At 44.0% G+C, this 17,434-nt stretch overlaps 3 protein-coding genes across 4 annotated transcripts; 2 read left to right on the forward strand and 1 right to left on the reverse strand.

Moving 5' to 3' along the window:
- Positions 1-2,423: 2,423 nt before the first annotated feature.
- Positions 2,424-3,534, forward strand: LOC120646284 (protein TORNADO 2-like). The gene has a single exon (XM_039922928.1). It carries the CDS (start codon positions 2,530-2,532, stop codon positions 3,355-3,357), a length of 828 nt encoding a protein of 275 aa, XP_039778862.1. The 5' UTR covers positions 2,424-2,529; the 3' UTR covers positions 3,358-3,534.
- A 1,147-nt stretch (positions 3,535-4,681) lies between these two features.
- LOC120644522 (N-alpha-acetyltransferase MAK3-like) lies at positions 4,682-7,196 on the forward strand. The gene is made up of 4 exons (XM_039921155.1): positions 4,682-4,980; positions 5,129-5,255; positions 6,441-6,496; positions 6,719-7,196. The coding sequence occupies exons 1-4, from the start codon at positions 4,771-4,773 to the stop codon at positions 6,929-6,931; spliced, it is 606 nt and encodes a 201-aa protein (XP_039777089.1). The 5' UTR covers positions 4,682-4,770; the 3' UTR covers positions 6,932-7,196.
- On the reverse strand, positions 7,181-15,675 carry LOC120644521 (COPII coat assembly protein sec16-like). 2 transcript variants are annotated; one of them, XR_005663786.1, is made up of 7 exons: positions 15,219-15,675; positions 13,216-13,329; positions 11,960-12,472; positions 11,196-11,404; positions 9,656-9,769; positions 8,113-8,570; positions 7,190-7,852 (listed from the first exon to the last, which is right to left on the reverse strand). XR_005663786.1 is itself a non-coding variant. In XM_039921154.1 (6 exons), exons 1-5 carry the CDS (start codon positions 15,612-15,614, stop codon positions 8,130-8,132), a joined length of 1,578 nt encoding a protein of 525 aa, XP_039777088.1. In that variant the 5' UTR covers positions 15,615-15,662; the 3' UTR covers positions 7,181-7,852; positions 8,113-8,129. The 2 variants fall into 2 exon arrangements, 1 of the variants encoding a protein (XP_039777088.1); XM_039921154.1 differs by lacking the exon at positions 11,196-11,404 and having other exon boundaries at positions 7,181-7,852; positions 15,219-15,662.
- Positions 15,676-17,434: the final 1,759 nt, after the last annotated feature.

The following is a 17,434-nucleotide window of genomic DNA, read 5'->3' on the forward strand; positions in this document are numbered from 1 at the left end:
CTAAAAAAGAGTTACCTGTTCTCTATAAAAAAAGTTACATGTAAGATTTTTAGTCAAAAAACAAAGTTAAATGCAAATTTTTTCCCTGAAACTAAAGTTATAATCCAAAAACAAAAAGTTATATGTAACAATTAAAAAGTTAGATGTAAGATTTTCTTACATGTCCAGGAGTGGGCTCATAACAATTCCAGAAAAACATTAAAATTCTAAATCGGGTCCATAGCTAACATTCTTTAGCATCACATCCAAGCCACCATTGTTTAGCTTTCTAAACCAGCACTTCCCGCCACGTGATTAACAAGAAAAAAAAGATTCCAAAAATAAGCCACAAACACCAAGAATGGCGCACATACACTGATTGATGCTGCCAAAATTTTACAAAGCTGCTAATGGCCTTATTGCCCATATAAGATTCACATCAAAACTATGTTAACTTTTTTATGAATAAAATAACATGGCTATATGATCTCATCTCAGAAAATACATAGTAATTGACCATACTACATTAATTTTTACTGTTTCATAAAATTAAAAAAACATGATATGCTGATCTGGTCTCAAAAATTTTAAATAATATGATGGCGGAAAAAATATTAGACTATAAAAAACTTTTAATTCAAACAAATAATGAAGTACATAAAGGGGGCTAGAAACAGTTACTATAATGATGTAATATTGAAAAAAGTTCCCATGGTTATGTATAAGTTCCATCAGAATCAAAGCTTAAAAGTTTGCATGTTAATTAATAAAAAATAACACGACATATTGCACACTTTACATAACACACACAGTTTATTTGTTCATAATAAGTTAAAATACTAGAACGAAACATTCTTAAAAGATGAAGTCGAGAGACCTGAAACTTCTAGTTTCTGGTGGAATTTTTTCTCTAACTTTGTTCACCACTCTTTTCCAAAAAATCTCAATCACAAATTCTGAAGCTGGAAAGGAAAAGAGAGCACAGAGAAAGGGCCACCGAGAAAAGTAGTAATTAAGTTACAAAATGCGATTTCTAATATTTACACTGTAGTAATGGTAAAATTACATAGAAAGTAGTAGAAATCGCACACAGAAAGGTCACTGGGAAACAAAAACCACAAACCCAGGGGCGAGCCGTTGATATGAAAAGAAACTACTGTCTTGCTTAGTGAAGAAATGGACCATACTTTTGATACAAACTTTTAGGCCCGATGTTAGATGATATGCCGAAATGAGACCCTCGTAAAACTTGCAATCCCCTATTCGAATCTAACCAGATAACAAATCGAATGCATGCATGCCATGGATCCATGAGCAAACAAAATACATCAATGAAGATGCCAATCTGCACTGCAAGCACCCAGTGGCGAAGCCAGGAATGGAAGGCAGGGGGCTGGTGATCCTTCTTCTTTCTTGCTCCCTCCCTTCCTTCATCAATGGTCTCCAAAATTTTAGGGAGCGGCAGTGGAGGGGGCTCCATGGAGTTTTGGGCAGTAGGGAGCTGGAGCCCCCTCAGCCCCCCTAGATCCACCCCTACAAGCACCCTAGTGCACACACTGCACTGGATAAGTGGACAATAATTTTGACAGTTAAACATACAAAAATACTACACTAATATAATTCTACAAAAACAAAAATAACAAAATAAAATACACAGAAAATCAGCACAAACACTCTGAAATTTTAAATAGATCGGTATACAAATATGAGCATTTTCTCACTGCAATAAAAAGACTAGCACATTTTAGATTATTTTGTAACCATTCTGACGCTAAAACCAAAACATAGAAAGCAGAAAATCATTTAGGAGCCGGCACCATTTCGTATCAAAATGCCTTGTCTCGCTCGAGTGGGTGGGGGAGAAGCTAAAAAGGCAGAAATGGTGGATTCCAGATAGCTGTCGCTCAATTAACATGGTCACCGCCGTTCAATGGAAACCAAAATGGATCCAACCTACCACGGCTAGGACCCGATAGTGCATAACGGGAAAAATAAAAAGCCTGGCTGCGGACCTGATAGCTTTATTAATTATTTTGCCAAATCCTCCGTCATATACAAATCAGACCAGCTGACGCATCGATTGACACCTAACGAGATTTCAGTCGACTGATGCCGAGTAAATCTGAAATGAAATAGCATTGTTGGTACAGTACAAGCTAGCGTGCCCGGCTGCGAGCCACATGCGCACTCAGGCTGCTGGCCATGCTTGTTCTCTTGCAATGACAATGAGAGCCCAAGCCACTTTTCAAAAAAAAATGAGAGCCCAAGCCGAAGTGGGCCAGCCAAGTCAAGTTGCCGTGTGGGCTCGCCGGCTGCGCGCATGAAAACTGAAAAGTGAACAGAAAGATGCTTTGCCTTGCTTGTTGCCTCGTCGGTCGGGGAGAGGGAATGAATGAATAATTGCAAAGAATTGCACACCGAGGAAGCAACGAATAAAAGCTGCAGAGAGCATATATGCTAGCTATGCTCGAGCATGAGATTGCGATCGCATCGCACGCCAATACCCAACGACCGTACCACCAATCAACCAAGCAGTAACCGCCCCCGCCCATGGCTCTCAACTACCTGGCCGTCGCCGCCATCAACTTCGCCGCCGCGCTGCTCTCCATCCCCGTCATCGCCGCCGGCATCTGGCTCTCGACGCAGCCGGACAACGCGTGCGTCCAGATCCTCCAGTGGCCGGTCATCGCCCTCGGCGTCGCGGTCCTCGCGGCCGGCCTCGCCGGGTCCGCGGGCGCGTTCTGGCGCCTCCCCTGGCTCCTCCTCGCGTACCTCGTCGCCATGCTCGCCCTCGTCCTCGCGCTCGCCGGCCTCGCCGCCTTCGTCTTCGCGGTCACCGCCTCCTCCTCGGGCCGCCCGGCCCCCGGCCGGGCCTTCCTCGAGTACGACCTCGACGACTACTCGGGCTGGCTGCGCGCCCGCCTGGACGCGCCGGGCCGCTGGGACCGGGTCAAGACCTGCCTGGCCGCCACGCCCACCTGCTCCGACCTCAACCAGACCGCCGCCGCCGGCGACGCCGCCACGGCGCAGGGCTTCTTCGCGGCCGCCTGGCTCAGCCCGCTGCAGTCGGGCTGCTGCAAGCCCCCCACCCGGTGCGGCTACACGTTCGTCACCCCGACCTACTGGATCAGCCCCGTCAGCCCCGCCGCCGACCCGGACTGCGCCGCCTGGAGCAACGAGGAGGCCAAGTTCTGCTACTCGTGCGCCTCCTGCAAGGCCGGCCTGCTCCAGAACCTCCGCGGGGAGTGGCGCCGCGCCGACATCATCCTCGCCGTCGACGCTGCGGCGCTCCTCGCTGTCTACGCCGTGGGCTGCTACGCCTTCCGCACCGCCAAGACCGATGAGCTCTTTCGCCGCTATAGGCAGGGCTACACGTAGCCACGTAGGCAACGAACTCACTGCCCTTTTATTTTTGTCACTCACATGTATTTGTGGGAGGTTTGCACTTGCAGCAGCCCTACTGGTGGGCGTTTTCTAGTCCCCTCACAATCGAAATTTTGCTTCTTTAATTGCTACTCCCTCCATTTCAAAATGTAAGTCGTTTTGGTTTTTTTAAATTCATAGTATTTGCTATATATATATATATATAGTATGTTTAGATACATAGCAAAATACTCTCTCCATTCCAAATTATAAGTCATTCCAAATTTTTTGAAAAGTCAAAGTTTTTCAAGTTTAACTAAATTTATATGACAAGATAATAATATTTATGATATCAATTAAGTATCGTTATTATATTTTCATAGTGCATCTATTCGATGTCATAAATCTTTATATTTCTCTCTATAACTTTAGTCAAACTTTGAGATGGTTTGACTCTCCAAAATTTTTGGAATGACTTATAATTTAGAACGGAGAGAGTATATGAATTTAGAAAAATCAAAACAATCTACATTTTGGAACGGAGTGAGTAGCCGGCCCTCTCGTCGTCATCGATCTAACATCTAAGGTAGGTTGCTTCTTCATAGGCTGTGTCGAGCTAGGACGCGTGCCTACTCTCTATTAAAGTTAGTCCTCCATTGTGCAAATTTAAAGTTCACAGCTGCCCTTTCACAATTACACGTGTCAAATATTTGAAGTACAAAATTTACAATAAGAAGAAGCAACGTCTATCAAAGAATTATCAAATTGATAAACAGAACAAAGTGCATCACATTTTAATTGATCAAACTTGATATTCTACATGCAAAATCAGATCGCCCTTTTCACACTGATCAAATGTCTGAGACCATTGCCAAAGGGAATATGACAACATAAAATCATCATAGCCAAGGGCATATGCTCATATTAATTTAAGATCATCATATGCATGGGCATATGACTGTTCGGCTGGCTGTGGCTGGTGCTGATTTGCTGTGAGACAAAAAGTACTGCTGGCTGGCCGGTGGTTGATGCTGATTTGATACGAGAGAAAAGTACTGCTGCTAGCTGCCAGCAGAACAGAATGATTAGATCATCACATGCATGGGCATATGCTCAGATTTAATATAAGATCAACACTGGCATGAACATCTATGCTCAGGTTAACAAGAATATACATAGATGGCTATTCTAAACACAGATATGCCCCCTCCTTCCTGGTGCGAGAATTAGGCCAGCCCACGGGCCCTACAAGGCCCGAATTTCGCCAGCCCACGGGCCGGCCCACGGGTGAGTGATCAGGGGCCCATTTCCATGTGCTCCAGATGCCGCTTTCGAGCGCCCCGTTTACGCATTCGGCCATCGCCGGCGCGCTCGCCAATCAGCGAAACAGCGCCGCCGCCCCGCGCTCCTCGTCGGCCGCCTGCGTCGATGTCGGCGGCGGCCGCCTCGTGCGGCGCCCCCTCGCCGTCTCCCGCCTCCGGCACCGGCGGCGGGGGCGGGGAGATCACCTACGTGAGCTACGGCGGGGAGCAGCACCTGCCGCTGGTGATGTCGCTGGTGGACGCGGAGCTCAGCGAGCCCTACTCCATCTTCACCTACCGCTACTTCGTCTACCTCTGGCCGCAGCTCACCTTCCTCGTACGTGCGCGTCCCCCCCCTTCTCCTCTCCCTGCCGCTCGAATCGCGCGGGGCTTGTCAGCTTGCCACGGATTTGATTTGACGACGCTCTCTTGGTTCTTCCGGTTTTTTTTTTCCTGGGTGGGTGGCCGATTGGGGGATTGCGCAGGCGTTCGATGCCAAGGAGGGAAAGTGCGTGGGCACGGTGGTGTGCAAGATGGGGGAGCACCGGGGCGCCTTCAGGGGCTACATCGCCATGCTCGTCGTCCTCAAGCCCTACAGAGGAAGGGGAATAGGTGACACTTCTCTCCGAATTTACCTGCCGTTCGCCTCTTGAAATAGTTCCAGCTCTGCTGTTCTGGACGAGGAGTGATCTCGCTTTGTGTCATTCAAAAATGCGCAAGCCAGCACCGCTTATATAGATCGATCGCTAGGCCACGCAAATGTTCAATTTTGGGCTCGGTGGAAGCACTTCATTGTTCAATTATCTTAGAAATTACCAATTTCCTTTCTGCAAGCAAAGGCTAAGAAAGAAGTTTCGTTGTGTGTGCAGTATTTCGCTTGCTTGATTGGCGCAAGAAAAATACATATTTTCTTGTCTCCTGGATGTTATAGCATTTCCTAACAATTGACATGTGTTGTATTCCTTTTTTTTTAAGTAAATGAATTTCATTGGCAAATTACACTAGAGATTTACATTACTAGTTAGACAAGGAGTAAGTAAGCATTGTTTGAATACTTCTGCATTATTTGTGTAGGTGTTGACTTGCGCTCAGCACAAGTTTTCTATGTTCTCACTCTTTTCCAGCGTAGTCAGGTCATGTATTACCTTTCAGTGTGGGAAATCATCTGGGCACTGTTCATGTTGCTAAAACAACTAAAAGAATAGTGGATTTACTTGGTGCTTATGATGTGAAGTGTCAACATATTTTGTTGCTGGTTTGTGCTGCACTCATCTTTTGTCAGGTCCTCCCGTTAAGAATCTTTCTTTTAGCAGACATTGATGATGGAATGCTTGAAATTATGTGGTCTTAATTTAGCACTTATTTTTTGAGTAATTCATATTTGTTGTAATAAAGGAGTGATATTCGGATCATATCGGCATACTATTTTTTGCTCTTAGCTTGGTAACCGGTATTTGTCTATCTGAAAGGCAATTTTGTTCGTGTGAATTATGATGACATCAGCAGCAAGGATGTTAACCAACATCCATGCATTAGTTGAATCCTGTTTAACATGAAAAAGGTCTTTTCTAAATGATGGATAACTTTATTCCAGTATCTAAAACAACTAGAATACAGAGGATGGTAGTACTCCAGCTTAATTTTCACTAATCATCTGAAATAAGGCAGGTGCTTTGCTCTTGAAATGGTTGCTACTTATTTTTTCTTTCAGTTTGTTTGAATATAAGCGAGTATATGCTATTTCTGCTTTTATACAGTAGTAATAAGCTAATTGGATCTCTGTTTCTTGTGATACAGCAACTGAATTGGTTACTAGATCTATTCAGGTAATGATGGAATCTGGCTGTGAGGAGGTAACTATTCTTTTCGTTGACTCTGAAACTCAGATGTGAGAGATTATAATGCGATCTATTTTTTATATCCACATTTATTGTTGATTTTCTCTATAACCTCTTCAATGGGGAAATTGGAAATACGGTTGGACTTAGTCCCTATTTAACATGCACTTTCCATAGAAACATCCTTCCCAAAACTTCATGAAATGCTGTAGTATCTAACATCCTACTTGCAACCAGGTGACACTTGAAGCCGAAGTTACAAATAAGGGTGCCCTTGCTCTATATGGTCGCCTGGGGTTTATCCGAGCAAAGAGGCTGTATAGATACTATCTCAATGGCGTCGATGCTTTTCGCCTGAAACTATTGTTTCCACGCCCTGATCCTGGCTTGCCTCCGATGGTGATCGGCAACGAAGGGGATGACCAGCAGATTGATTCCCCATACTTGTGACAGTACTCTTTTGAGTAGGTAGAATGTCTTGCCCTTTTTGCACTTCTGTTTCGAAGCTTTCACAACTCAAATATAACTGTAAGGATGTTGTTTGTGCTTACAACTCTCATATATTTCTGCCTCTTTGTTAAGAATGTTGCAAAGTTTGTATTTTTACCATCATCGTTGAGCACTGCAGATCTGCAATTCGTTTGCTCAGTGAATGTATGTTGCAGTGTCCCAAACCACTATTGAATTTAAATGTGAATATTGACAGTCTTCTCAAGTAAATTTTTTATAAGATTCCCATGATTTTTCGGATGGGCACAAGGTAAGCCTTTACAGGCCATTCGTCTTGCTTGCCATCCTGTGCGAGTACATACACTAGCATTAGAGGTTTGATGCCAAATTATGCAATAAGACACTAGTCTGCCACCCAAAAGCTGTTTTCACTAACAGCTTAACATATTTACATCCATATTCTTTTAACTTAAGCAGCTACCCGGTCAGAAGAACCTATCTAGAGAACCCAAAAGAACTGAACTCAGCTGTACACCATCAGTGTCAGTAGGATGTGAGGCGATACCAACTTTGAGACCTTTATCCCTTGCGCAGATGGCATAAGTTAGAACAGCCTAGAAGTGCTGTTTGCTTCGATGATCATGCTTTCAAAACTTGAAATAACAATCACTGGCACCCTGGTGTGGCTGGTATGCATGCATACGGACCCCACCGAGCCAGCTCCGTGGGTGCTGCTGCCAGCTGCACGAACAGTGTAAGTAACTTCCTGTTGGGGCTGATTCACCTCAGGACCAAACCGCTGATGGCTTATAAGTTTGTTACGGCTGTTATATGTGCCGCAGTCGGAATGCTTGGAGTGATCCATAACTGACATGTTGCAAGTTTGCTGCATCAATGTCATGCCCAGCAACATAGGTAGCTCTGAAATGGAAGATGCAAAAATGCGTTTAGCGATTTCCGCATGATAGCTTCCAAAATGTAAAATATGTTTCTATATTGTATCTGCAAATAGTTCATCAAATACGTTCAGATATTATTCAGCTGAAGAATATGGTCTAGACATCAACGTTGCCAGCATTGACTATATGTACAACTTGGTTTGCAAAAAAATAGTTATGTAACAGAATTAACAGATTAGCATGCTGGAAGAGCTAGATCCATTTAAGATATCAGATATGTACCTCTCATATGTGCTTTGCTAATAATGAGAATTGACATTGCCAGGTTGATATGGATCATGCTGATAATAGGGGGCAGTATAATAGATAGGAGCTGGAACATGCTGTGACATGGAGTATTGGTCATAAAGAGAAAATGGAAGGGGCGCTTCCACATATTGATAGGTAGGATCACATGCTGCATATCCAGCTTGATAACCATACACAGTTGTTGGTCCATGATAAGTACCCATAGCAGGTTGAGTAGAAGAACATGGAGGTACATAGGCTTGAGGTGGCATCAAATGAGCAGCCAGAGGAGCAACATATGCAGTTGGATGATTTGCATAAGCAGGTGGCTGTGCCGGGAGTTCTGGAGGCGGCAGAAAAGCAGTGGCTGGGGGCCAGTTATCAACATCATGTGGGGATGATGACTGTGGAAGCGAAGTAATTGGCTGAAACAATGCCCTCAGTTTCTCAACCTACAACAGAAAATCAAAAGTATATGGATTAGGTAGCTCGTTGCATGTATTATAAACTCTAAAAGAAATACTAATAAACACAAGGGTGAAGTAGCAGCTGCTAAACCGATGCGGATGATCAAGGATGATGAAACCAAGAAAAACATAAAAAAATATCCTCATCATATCCATCCTTTCTTTCCTTTTTAGTACACCATTTCTTTATTTCTCAGTATAATAAAACATAGAAGACAAGGTCATAATCTGTCACACTTTGTCTAGCTCCTAAATGATATGAGACGACAAGAATGATAACTCGTATCAAAACCAAGACAAAAACATAAAACAGAAGATAAAAATGTTCCCATCAGGCCATCGTGCCTAATTTTCTTTTCTCTGCATCTTTTCATTTCAGGATAAACAGTGTTATCTGAGCAATCTAAATACATCAAGAAAACCTACATTTGTCCAATACTACTGAACACCCAAGCTCCATAGAAGATTAAAAAAAAACTACAGATGCAGTAGTTATGAGAAACAAAGGGTGTAAAAAGGAATAAGCTTCAGGCCTTAAAATTTAAACAAACATACAGGGCAGCAAAATGGATGAAATACCTCGAAACCCCCAACTTGACTTAGGATTTGCATGTGATACGAGGGAAGTCAGAAAGATATGTTTACATACATGTTTTATGACATTACTGTGCACTTTTTTACTACATCCACCTCCCAGACACAATAGAAAACTACCAGTTAAATTAGACACAATAAGATACAAATCAGAAACTAGTTTCAATTTATCAATTCGCATTGTAAATTTACTCTAATGGGGTAGCAGAAGCAGAGTACTTCAGAACTCATTCCATCAGTTAACAGTAAAATGATGTTTGGCACAATTCATTTCTCCTCGTGAACATAACAAATAACAAAAGCACATGCAAATTCAAATTTTGTTTATTCAACAGTGTTTTAAAAGCGACGCTTAGGAGTCCAGGCGAACCCAGCTCGCCTTGGGTTATAGTGCCGCCTAGGCGTCCAGGCGTACCCAGCTCGCCTCGTCTCGCCTTACCGCCTTTAAAATCTAAAACACTGTTATTCAAACTTACTTGTGTAGAGGTAAGCTCCGAGCTGAACTTTCCTTTGCTATAGTTCTCCTTTATAGCACTTCTTAGACTACTCTCAGGAACGGGCATGAAATCACCATCGATCGTAAATTTAACCTGCACATATAAAAAAAAGTTACCTTTGTTCCATTAAGAATACTGTAAAGCTAATCTATGAGGTTAACTGCTAGATGTCATTACACAGTTTTAGATGGCAACTAAAGAACATACAACATGTGCCAAGAGAATGATAGTGCAAGAAACAAAATGTAAGCAATCAATTTGCAGCAAAAGGTTATCTTATAATAATAGATAGAGCTCTTTGAAATCTTCCTCAGGATCCATACAGTAAGAGACTTAAGCAAACATATGCTGCTGAATGCATGTCATCAGTTCCACCAGGTCCCAACATGCATCACCCCAAAAAGGAAGCACTGAAAGACATTACATTTTAAATCCATTCTTAACCTAAGATCTTTAGTCTCAGAATCCAATTGTTCTTCAAAATCTCAATGACAGTGGGATGGTCTGTGGGGAACCAAAGACAGTGCCGGGTGTCAGGGCTACTGTTGCGCAGGGAGTAGGAGTGAGACGTCGGAGGCTGCGGGCTTGGCTCCCGGCAGCGGCGAGGGCGCGACACCGTCCTGACGGCCGGCGTCGAGCAGAGGAGCATGTACAAGAGAGCAGGGAAAACACAAGACGCTAGAAGATTCAAATGATCTTCAGCATAACTACATTAGTCTCAGGTTCAGGCCTTTATGGCCAATTTACATAACTGACTCGGGATAAATTCAAACTAAAAGATACAACTGCTCTAGCAGTTTGAGCGTCATGGGCACGTGCTCTGTACTAGTCATGACGCCGCCTCTGATACACATTGCCGTACATAACACGGGAGTGACTGCCAAATTTCCCAGCAAGGTACTTTATGCTGTAGGCTGCTGTAATCTATTTTCGCAAACACGCAGGAGAGCTGCATATAACTATATTAAAGAAGAAGAAAAGAGTAGGAAACCCTTACAAACACGCACATGCACCCACCACCAATGTTACACAGATTACAAGCACGCCTTGGCTACAAAAGATATAAGCGACCTCAACCTAGGAGGCTGTTGTTCTCTCATCACAGAAACAACAAAGTGACCCATCATCCCCAGTAAATGTGGTTACCTACCATCCAAGATAACCCAATGTGTTTCCTAAATAGACATTGCAACCTCAAATAAGTAATATACATCGTATATCCTACCACTTCTGATATTATACCAATAATCTTTTGCCTATTGTATATTTATAGTATCAATAATGACTATTTTACATGCAAACAATCAGTACAGTCCAAGTATATTATTCTCTACGTAATAAACATCCATAATGGTCATGATCTCATGGGTAACCTATCAAAAATATTAAAGAGGTAAAACTTCAGCATTTTAAATTCTCGCACTTAATAAAGTGTAACGTTGAGACTGGAGTATCTAAAACAATCCTATCTTCAATAGGACAGAAGTGGCAGATAAGTGACAGCTAGCCAAAACATTACCTCCTTCTCATGCCCTTGAAAACCACTAGAAATGATCAATTTGATTAGCAGCTTTTTTTTTCCTTCACATCATCGCAATGAATGAAGAGGTACAGGCGGAACAATATACTGAGAGATTCCAGAAAAATCTAAAACTGTGCATACTCCATATGCTATTCCAAGTGACAGGTAAGCCCATATCCTTTAAAGCCCATCTTAATCTGCCTTCTCTGCCCACAAGGATGACAGGCAACTTGAGACACCATAGCAAAGAGAAAAGGACAAACCGACAGGAATAAATAAATGCATACTTTCCTCACATCAAACTAGCACATTAGTTCAAAGGTCCAAACTGATCCAGAGCACATGTACAATAACGCATTTGCCTGATCCATAACAGACCACAAAACCTCTAATTTGGCTAGGGAAAGGAATATTACAACTTAGCACAGACTGGTAAATCAGAAACTACATAACTAAGCATTGCATGGCATAAATAATATAGCATAGCCTATCAAGATCCCAACTTCCCATCAATACCAGACCTAAAATTAGTTCGGCAACACAATTTGACAAGCAGAAATGGTAATTCATCAGCAGAATAGTAGAAAGACCACCTCCGGTTTGTTCTCACCAAACAAAAACATTTCTAAGAACACTTTTACTCTTATCATGCCAATTACTTCACCAGTTCCACACATCCTCAATACCATACTCACCGCATTTCTTGATTCTGGTCAGCAGAAAGTAGATGGCTGTGCAGCAAGGACAGAGAGGCTACCAACCTGTGCAGGGAAGCGGCCACGGAAGGCACCGGGAACAAGGTCAGCCCCACCATCAGAGTCGGCGTTGTAGGGCCCGTAGAGGTGCTTGGTATCGAAGTCGTATAGGAAGAGCGCTGCCCCGCGCCGGATCCGGGAGACAGCCTCCAGCCTCCCCCGTGGCAGGCCCAGCACCCGGTGGCGGTAGCAGTCGGGCTTCGTGGCGCCGCTACACATGAAGATGAACCCTGCCGGTGAAGCAGCAGCGGTGGAGGAAGCTCCAGGGTGGGCATGGTCCTCTGCTACCACTGCCGGGGAGTGCATCTGCTTGTGCAGTGGTGGGGAGGTGGGGGCAAGAGGTGAGGACTGGTTCGCCATGGAGGTGGCTGGAGCAGGATAGCTAGTCGGAGGTGGCTGTGCCAGGTGAGCTGAAGGAGGGCGAGAAGCAGGAGCAGGGGGCCAGTTATCAACATCATGTGGGGGTGACGATTCCGGAAGCAAAGTAATTGGTTGAAACAATGAGCTCAATTTCTCAACCTACAACAGAAACCAATAGCATATGAAGTAGCTACCTTGTTACTAATATAGTAAACTTATAACCAAAGAAGTAAAAACTAAAACAATTGGCTGACAATGGCAATATTGAAGATAAATTTATAATCTGTCACATTCCTGCTAGCAACTAAACTTTGATATGAGAGGACAAGACTCATAACTCATACCAAAACCAAAAGAAAAGCATAAAACAAAAGATGAAATTTTTCTCATCATGCCTCAATTGTTTCTCCATATTTTTTCACTTCTCAGGATGAACAGTGTAGCTTCACAACTGAAAGGCTAAATACATCAAGAAAACCTACTGTGTCCCAATACTGCTGAACATCCAAGCTCCATTTCAGATGCAATAGGTATATAAAATAATGGGCATTGAAAATATAGGCTTCAGGCCTCAAAATTCAAATATATAACATAGAAAGATGGATGAAATCCCTCAGACCAGCAAGAGCAAATTCAGAAGGAAAGGATTACATACAAGTTTCATGATTCCATTTTCAGCTACCAGTTAAACTAGACAAAATACGATGTATTACACAAGTTTCATATCTATCAATGGCCGTCCTAAATTTATTCCAATGGGGTGGCTGACATACAGGGTTCTTAAAGAACTCATGTCCACATGTTATACATTAAAATAATGTTGGTCAATCGGCATAATTCATTTCTTTTTAAGAACATAACAACAGAGCACAATGATTGGAATTTGACTTATTCAAACTTACTTGTGTAGAGGTAAGCTCTGGGCTGAACTTCCCTTTGAAGTAGTTCTCCTTTATAGCACTTTTTAGGCTACTCTCAGGGAGCGGCATGAAATCACCATCGATCATAAATTTAACCTGCACATATAAATAACGATGAGAACATTGTACAGCTAATCAGTGAGGTTATTTGCTATATGCTATTACATAGTTCTAAATGCAGCTAGAAGGCATAACGTGTGCCAAGAGAATAAAAATGTGAGAAAAACGAAATGACAGCAATTAATTTGCATCAAAAGATTATCTTATATTCAGATAGCTCATTGACATCCACCTTGTAAGGGATGTAAGAAAAGATGAGCCACTGAGTGCATGCCATTGGTTCCTCCAAGTCTCAACTCTCAACTCCCAACATGCTCAACCCAGAAAAGAAGCACTGAAAGGCACAACAAACCGTTCTTAACCTTAGATCTTTAGTACCAGACCCCAATTGTTCTCCACAACTTCAAGAGCAGACAGGCAGTCTGATGGGATCCAAAGACAGTGCTGTAATGCCACATGTCCCAGCAAGGTGCTTTACACTGTAAGGCTGTTGTTATCTCATCACAGAAACAGCAAGTTGACTCATCGTCCCCAATAAATGAGGCTGCCTGCCATCCAATATAACTCAATTCATTGGAAATTTGCTCCTGAATAGACATTTCATAAACATAAATGAGCAACAGACGCTATATATCCTCCTGCCTGTGATAGCATATCTATGGTTCGCATATGATATCTTTGATAGTATTAAACAATGATTCCTTATCTTACATGCAAACAATCAATATAGGCCAAGTATATTATCCACTACCTAGCAAATATGTATAATAGTCATAGCCTGATGGTTAACCTATTAAAAATATTAAAGAAGTAAAACTTCAATGTTTTTGCCCTAACAAAGCGAAATTTTGAAACTTGACTATAGAAGATAAACATATCCTCTCAATAAGACAACTGGAGATTAACTGATGGCTCTCATAAATAGCACTTGTATTCAATAACTGCCCCATGGGCGCAATATATATGAGTACGTGAGGAGTAGAGGAATCTAGTAATGTATATGTAAAGGACCCTATATTCCTATTTCCTAATAACAGCACATGGGCACAATATATACGAGTACGTGAGGAGTAGAGGAATCTAGTAACGTATACGTAAAGGACCCTATATTCCTAATAACAGCACACTGAAAATTTCACCTTTTCAGTGCCATCAAAAAACACTACAAAAGGTCGCTTAGATTTGTGGTTTTCTCCTTCGCATCATTGCAATGAGTTAGAAGGTATAGGTGCAACAGTATATGAAGAGATTCCAAGAAACCTAGAACTGCGCATATGCTTTAACATTCCAAGTAACAGGTAAGCTATATGCTATTACATATATGCTATTCTATTAAAACCACCTTAATCTGCCTAAGCTGTTGTTGGGGATGAAAAACAACTTCATAGACACAATATCAAGCAGAAAAGAACAAATCAACAACAACAACAACAACAACAACAAAAAGAGAGGTACAAATAACTGCATCCTCATAGCAAACTAGCTCAACACAACTGATTCAGAGGACAAGCGGGTAACACACTTGCCTGATCCATGACAGAAGAGAAAACCGCTCATTCAGCTGGGGAATGGTATATTACTACTTAGCTCTGTTTGTTTTTGTTTTAGATTCAACATAACATAAATTACTCAAGCTCCAAATTAACCGTCAACCTCGGACCGTGAACTTTCAGTTTAATGATAGGATTCAACGACATAAATCTTAATCCATCATACCCCTTCCTGAGTTCTTGTATCAGCATGATAGTCGAAAGACCACCCTCCAATTCGTTCTCGCCAACCACAAAAATTCGTACGCACAGTTCCGAACATTCCCAATTCCACACTAGTGACGACTGACGAGTACCCCCACCCAGTACCGGCGATTTCCTGATTCCGGTCACCAGAAAGCTGATCATGGGAGCGTGGGCTGCGAGGCTACCCACCTGCGCGGGAAAGCGGCCGCGGAAGGCGCCGGGGACGAGGTCGGCCCCGCCGTCGGAGTCGGCGCGGTAGAGCCCGTAGAGGCACCTGGCGTCGAAGTCGTAGAGGAAGACCGCCGCGCCGCGCCGGATCCGGGAGACGGCCTCCAGCCTCCCGCGGGGCAGGCCCAGCACCCGGTGCCGGTAGCAGTCGGCCTTCGTCGCGCCGCTGCAAACGAAGATGAACCCTGCTGGCGACGCGGCGGCCGCGGAGGAGGCGCCGGGGCGGGGGTCGCCCTCCGCCGGCGACGCGGCGGCCGCGGAGGAGGCGCCGGGGAGGGGGTCGCCCTCCTCCGCCGCCGCCGTCCGCGGCCTCTTGTGCGGCGGCGGGGAGGGGGAGGCGCAGGGGTGGCTCGCCATGGAGGCGGAGGGATTAGGGCTACGGACGTACGGGTGGTCGGTCTCAGCTCACCCACCGGCGCTCAGCTCAGGTAATCCGGATCCGGACAGGGATAAGTCAACTGCTTGACAGTTGACTGGTAGCACTATTTTACTTTATTATATTTTTAATATTTATTTATTTTTCGAGGAACTGGTAACCCGTTGGGCAGGAGCACAAACTTTTTAATTTTTTAATTAAGGAATGATCCAGTATTGAACATTCGTTGGTGAATATCTATGACTTTGTTCTGAGCAAAATTGAACTCCTGTATGGTTTTTGCGTTATTGTTAGTTCAAGAATTTACAAAGGACAGTTAGGGAATTTTCCCTGATGTGGTTTCTAAGAAAACACATCTAGGCATAAAACTAGAAGATTACATAAATATTTAGAATCTAACCCTTCAGCAGAGGAAAAAAAGACAAGAAAAATAAAAATAAAAATAAAGTATGAAAGACTAAGTTTCAAACTTCTTTTACGTCCTTACTGCTTCAACCTTGCTTTGGTCCTCATATAGTAATAAAATCTCCACACCAATTGTTTTCTTAGAAACTCTTGATGTAAGGATCGTCGATGATCCCCGAAGTGATGGTAGCAACATTCGGCAAAGCTGCCAAGACGACACCTCAAGGGAGGGAGCGATGCCACTGGCGCCGTCATGGTCCGACTAACAAGGCCAAGGTTTTCACCGGAAAGCACACCAAAGAGAAAGAAAAAGAGGAACAAATTATTCCTTCAAGAAGGTAAAACGACGCTCGAGAGCGTTGCCGTTATTGGTCTGCAACCAAGTCGCTTTTATCTTCCCCATTATAGATGGCAACGGGTAAAACCCACACGGATACTAACTTCACAGACCCGCACCCGCAAACCCAAACCCGTGCCCGCTACCCGTCACGGGTATAAAACAATACTCGTACCCACTATCTGTGGATACCCGCATACTCGCGGGTAAACCCGCGTACCCGCAAATTTTAGAAAATTAAGCATATAATCCAATTTTAACAACAACTTAAAATTAATATATATAGCAAACACAAAATCAAAATCAAACAAAAGTCATTGTCAACACAGTTCTAGGGATGAAATGAGTGAAACACTGATCTTTTATATACAACGGTAGTAGAGCCCGTATCTTTTATATACAAAATACCCATTGGGTTTAGAGTCATACCCGCGCCCGTGCCCGCGGGCATAAACCCAAACCCGAATCCGCGCCCAACGGGTTTAGTATGCGTGGGTACGCGGATATTATTTCATACCCGTTGCCATCCCTATTCCCCATTCCCTCCCCAGAATCATCACCGCCACTAGAAACAACAGCCACGAGGCCGAAGAGTATCACCACAACATGGATCGGGGTAGACCGCTGGCCGGACACCCGGCAATAGAGAGGGCGACTCCACCTAGGGGATGTCGGTCACTCGGCCAAACATGACGGCGGAGCACCAAGCCCCTGTGCCAGACCCGGGCACGGCTGCGACACACCCTGGCTGCTCCCCAGCCCCATGAACAGGGCAGGTAAAGCCGAATTGGCAGGGGCTGCGTGGATCCAGCCGCAGAAGAGGCAATGGCACACCTTGGCCACCCCCTACCCCCAACAAAAATGGCGGCAGTGGGGCGGGGAAAAACTAGTCAGGAGCACCGCAGATCCGACCGCCGGGAGGCAACAATGCACTAGGCCACGCCCGGCAAGCAAGTGCTGAAGGCCGTCGTCGACACACCCCTGAGCAAAGTATGTGTAGATCTGGGCTCAGGGGAAGTGGATCTGCAACCAGCAGCTGGTGGCTAGCGAGCAGGGGCA

Source organism: Panicum virgatum, chromosome 8K (genome assembly GCF_016808335.1).
Source record: "Panicum virgatum strain AP13 chromosome 8K, P.virgatum_v5, whole genome shotgun sequence".
Classification (NCBI taxonomy): Eukaryota; Viridiplantae; Streptophyta; class Magnoliopsida; order Poales; family Poaceae; genus Panicum; species Panicum virgatum.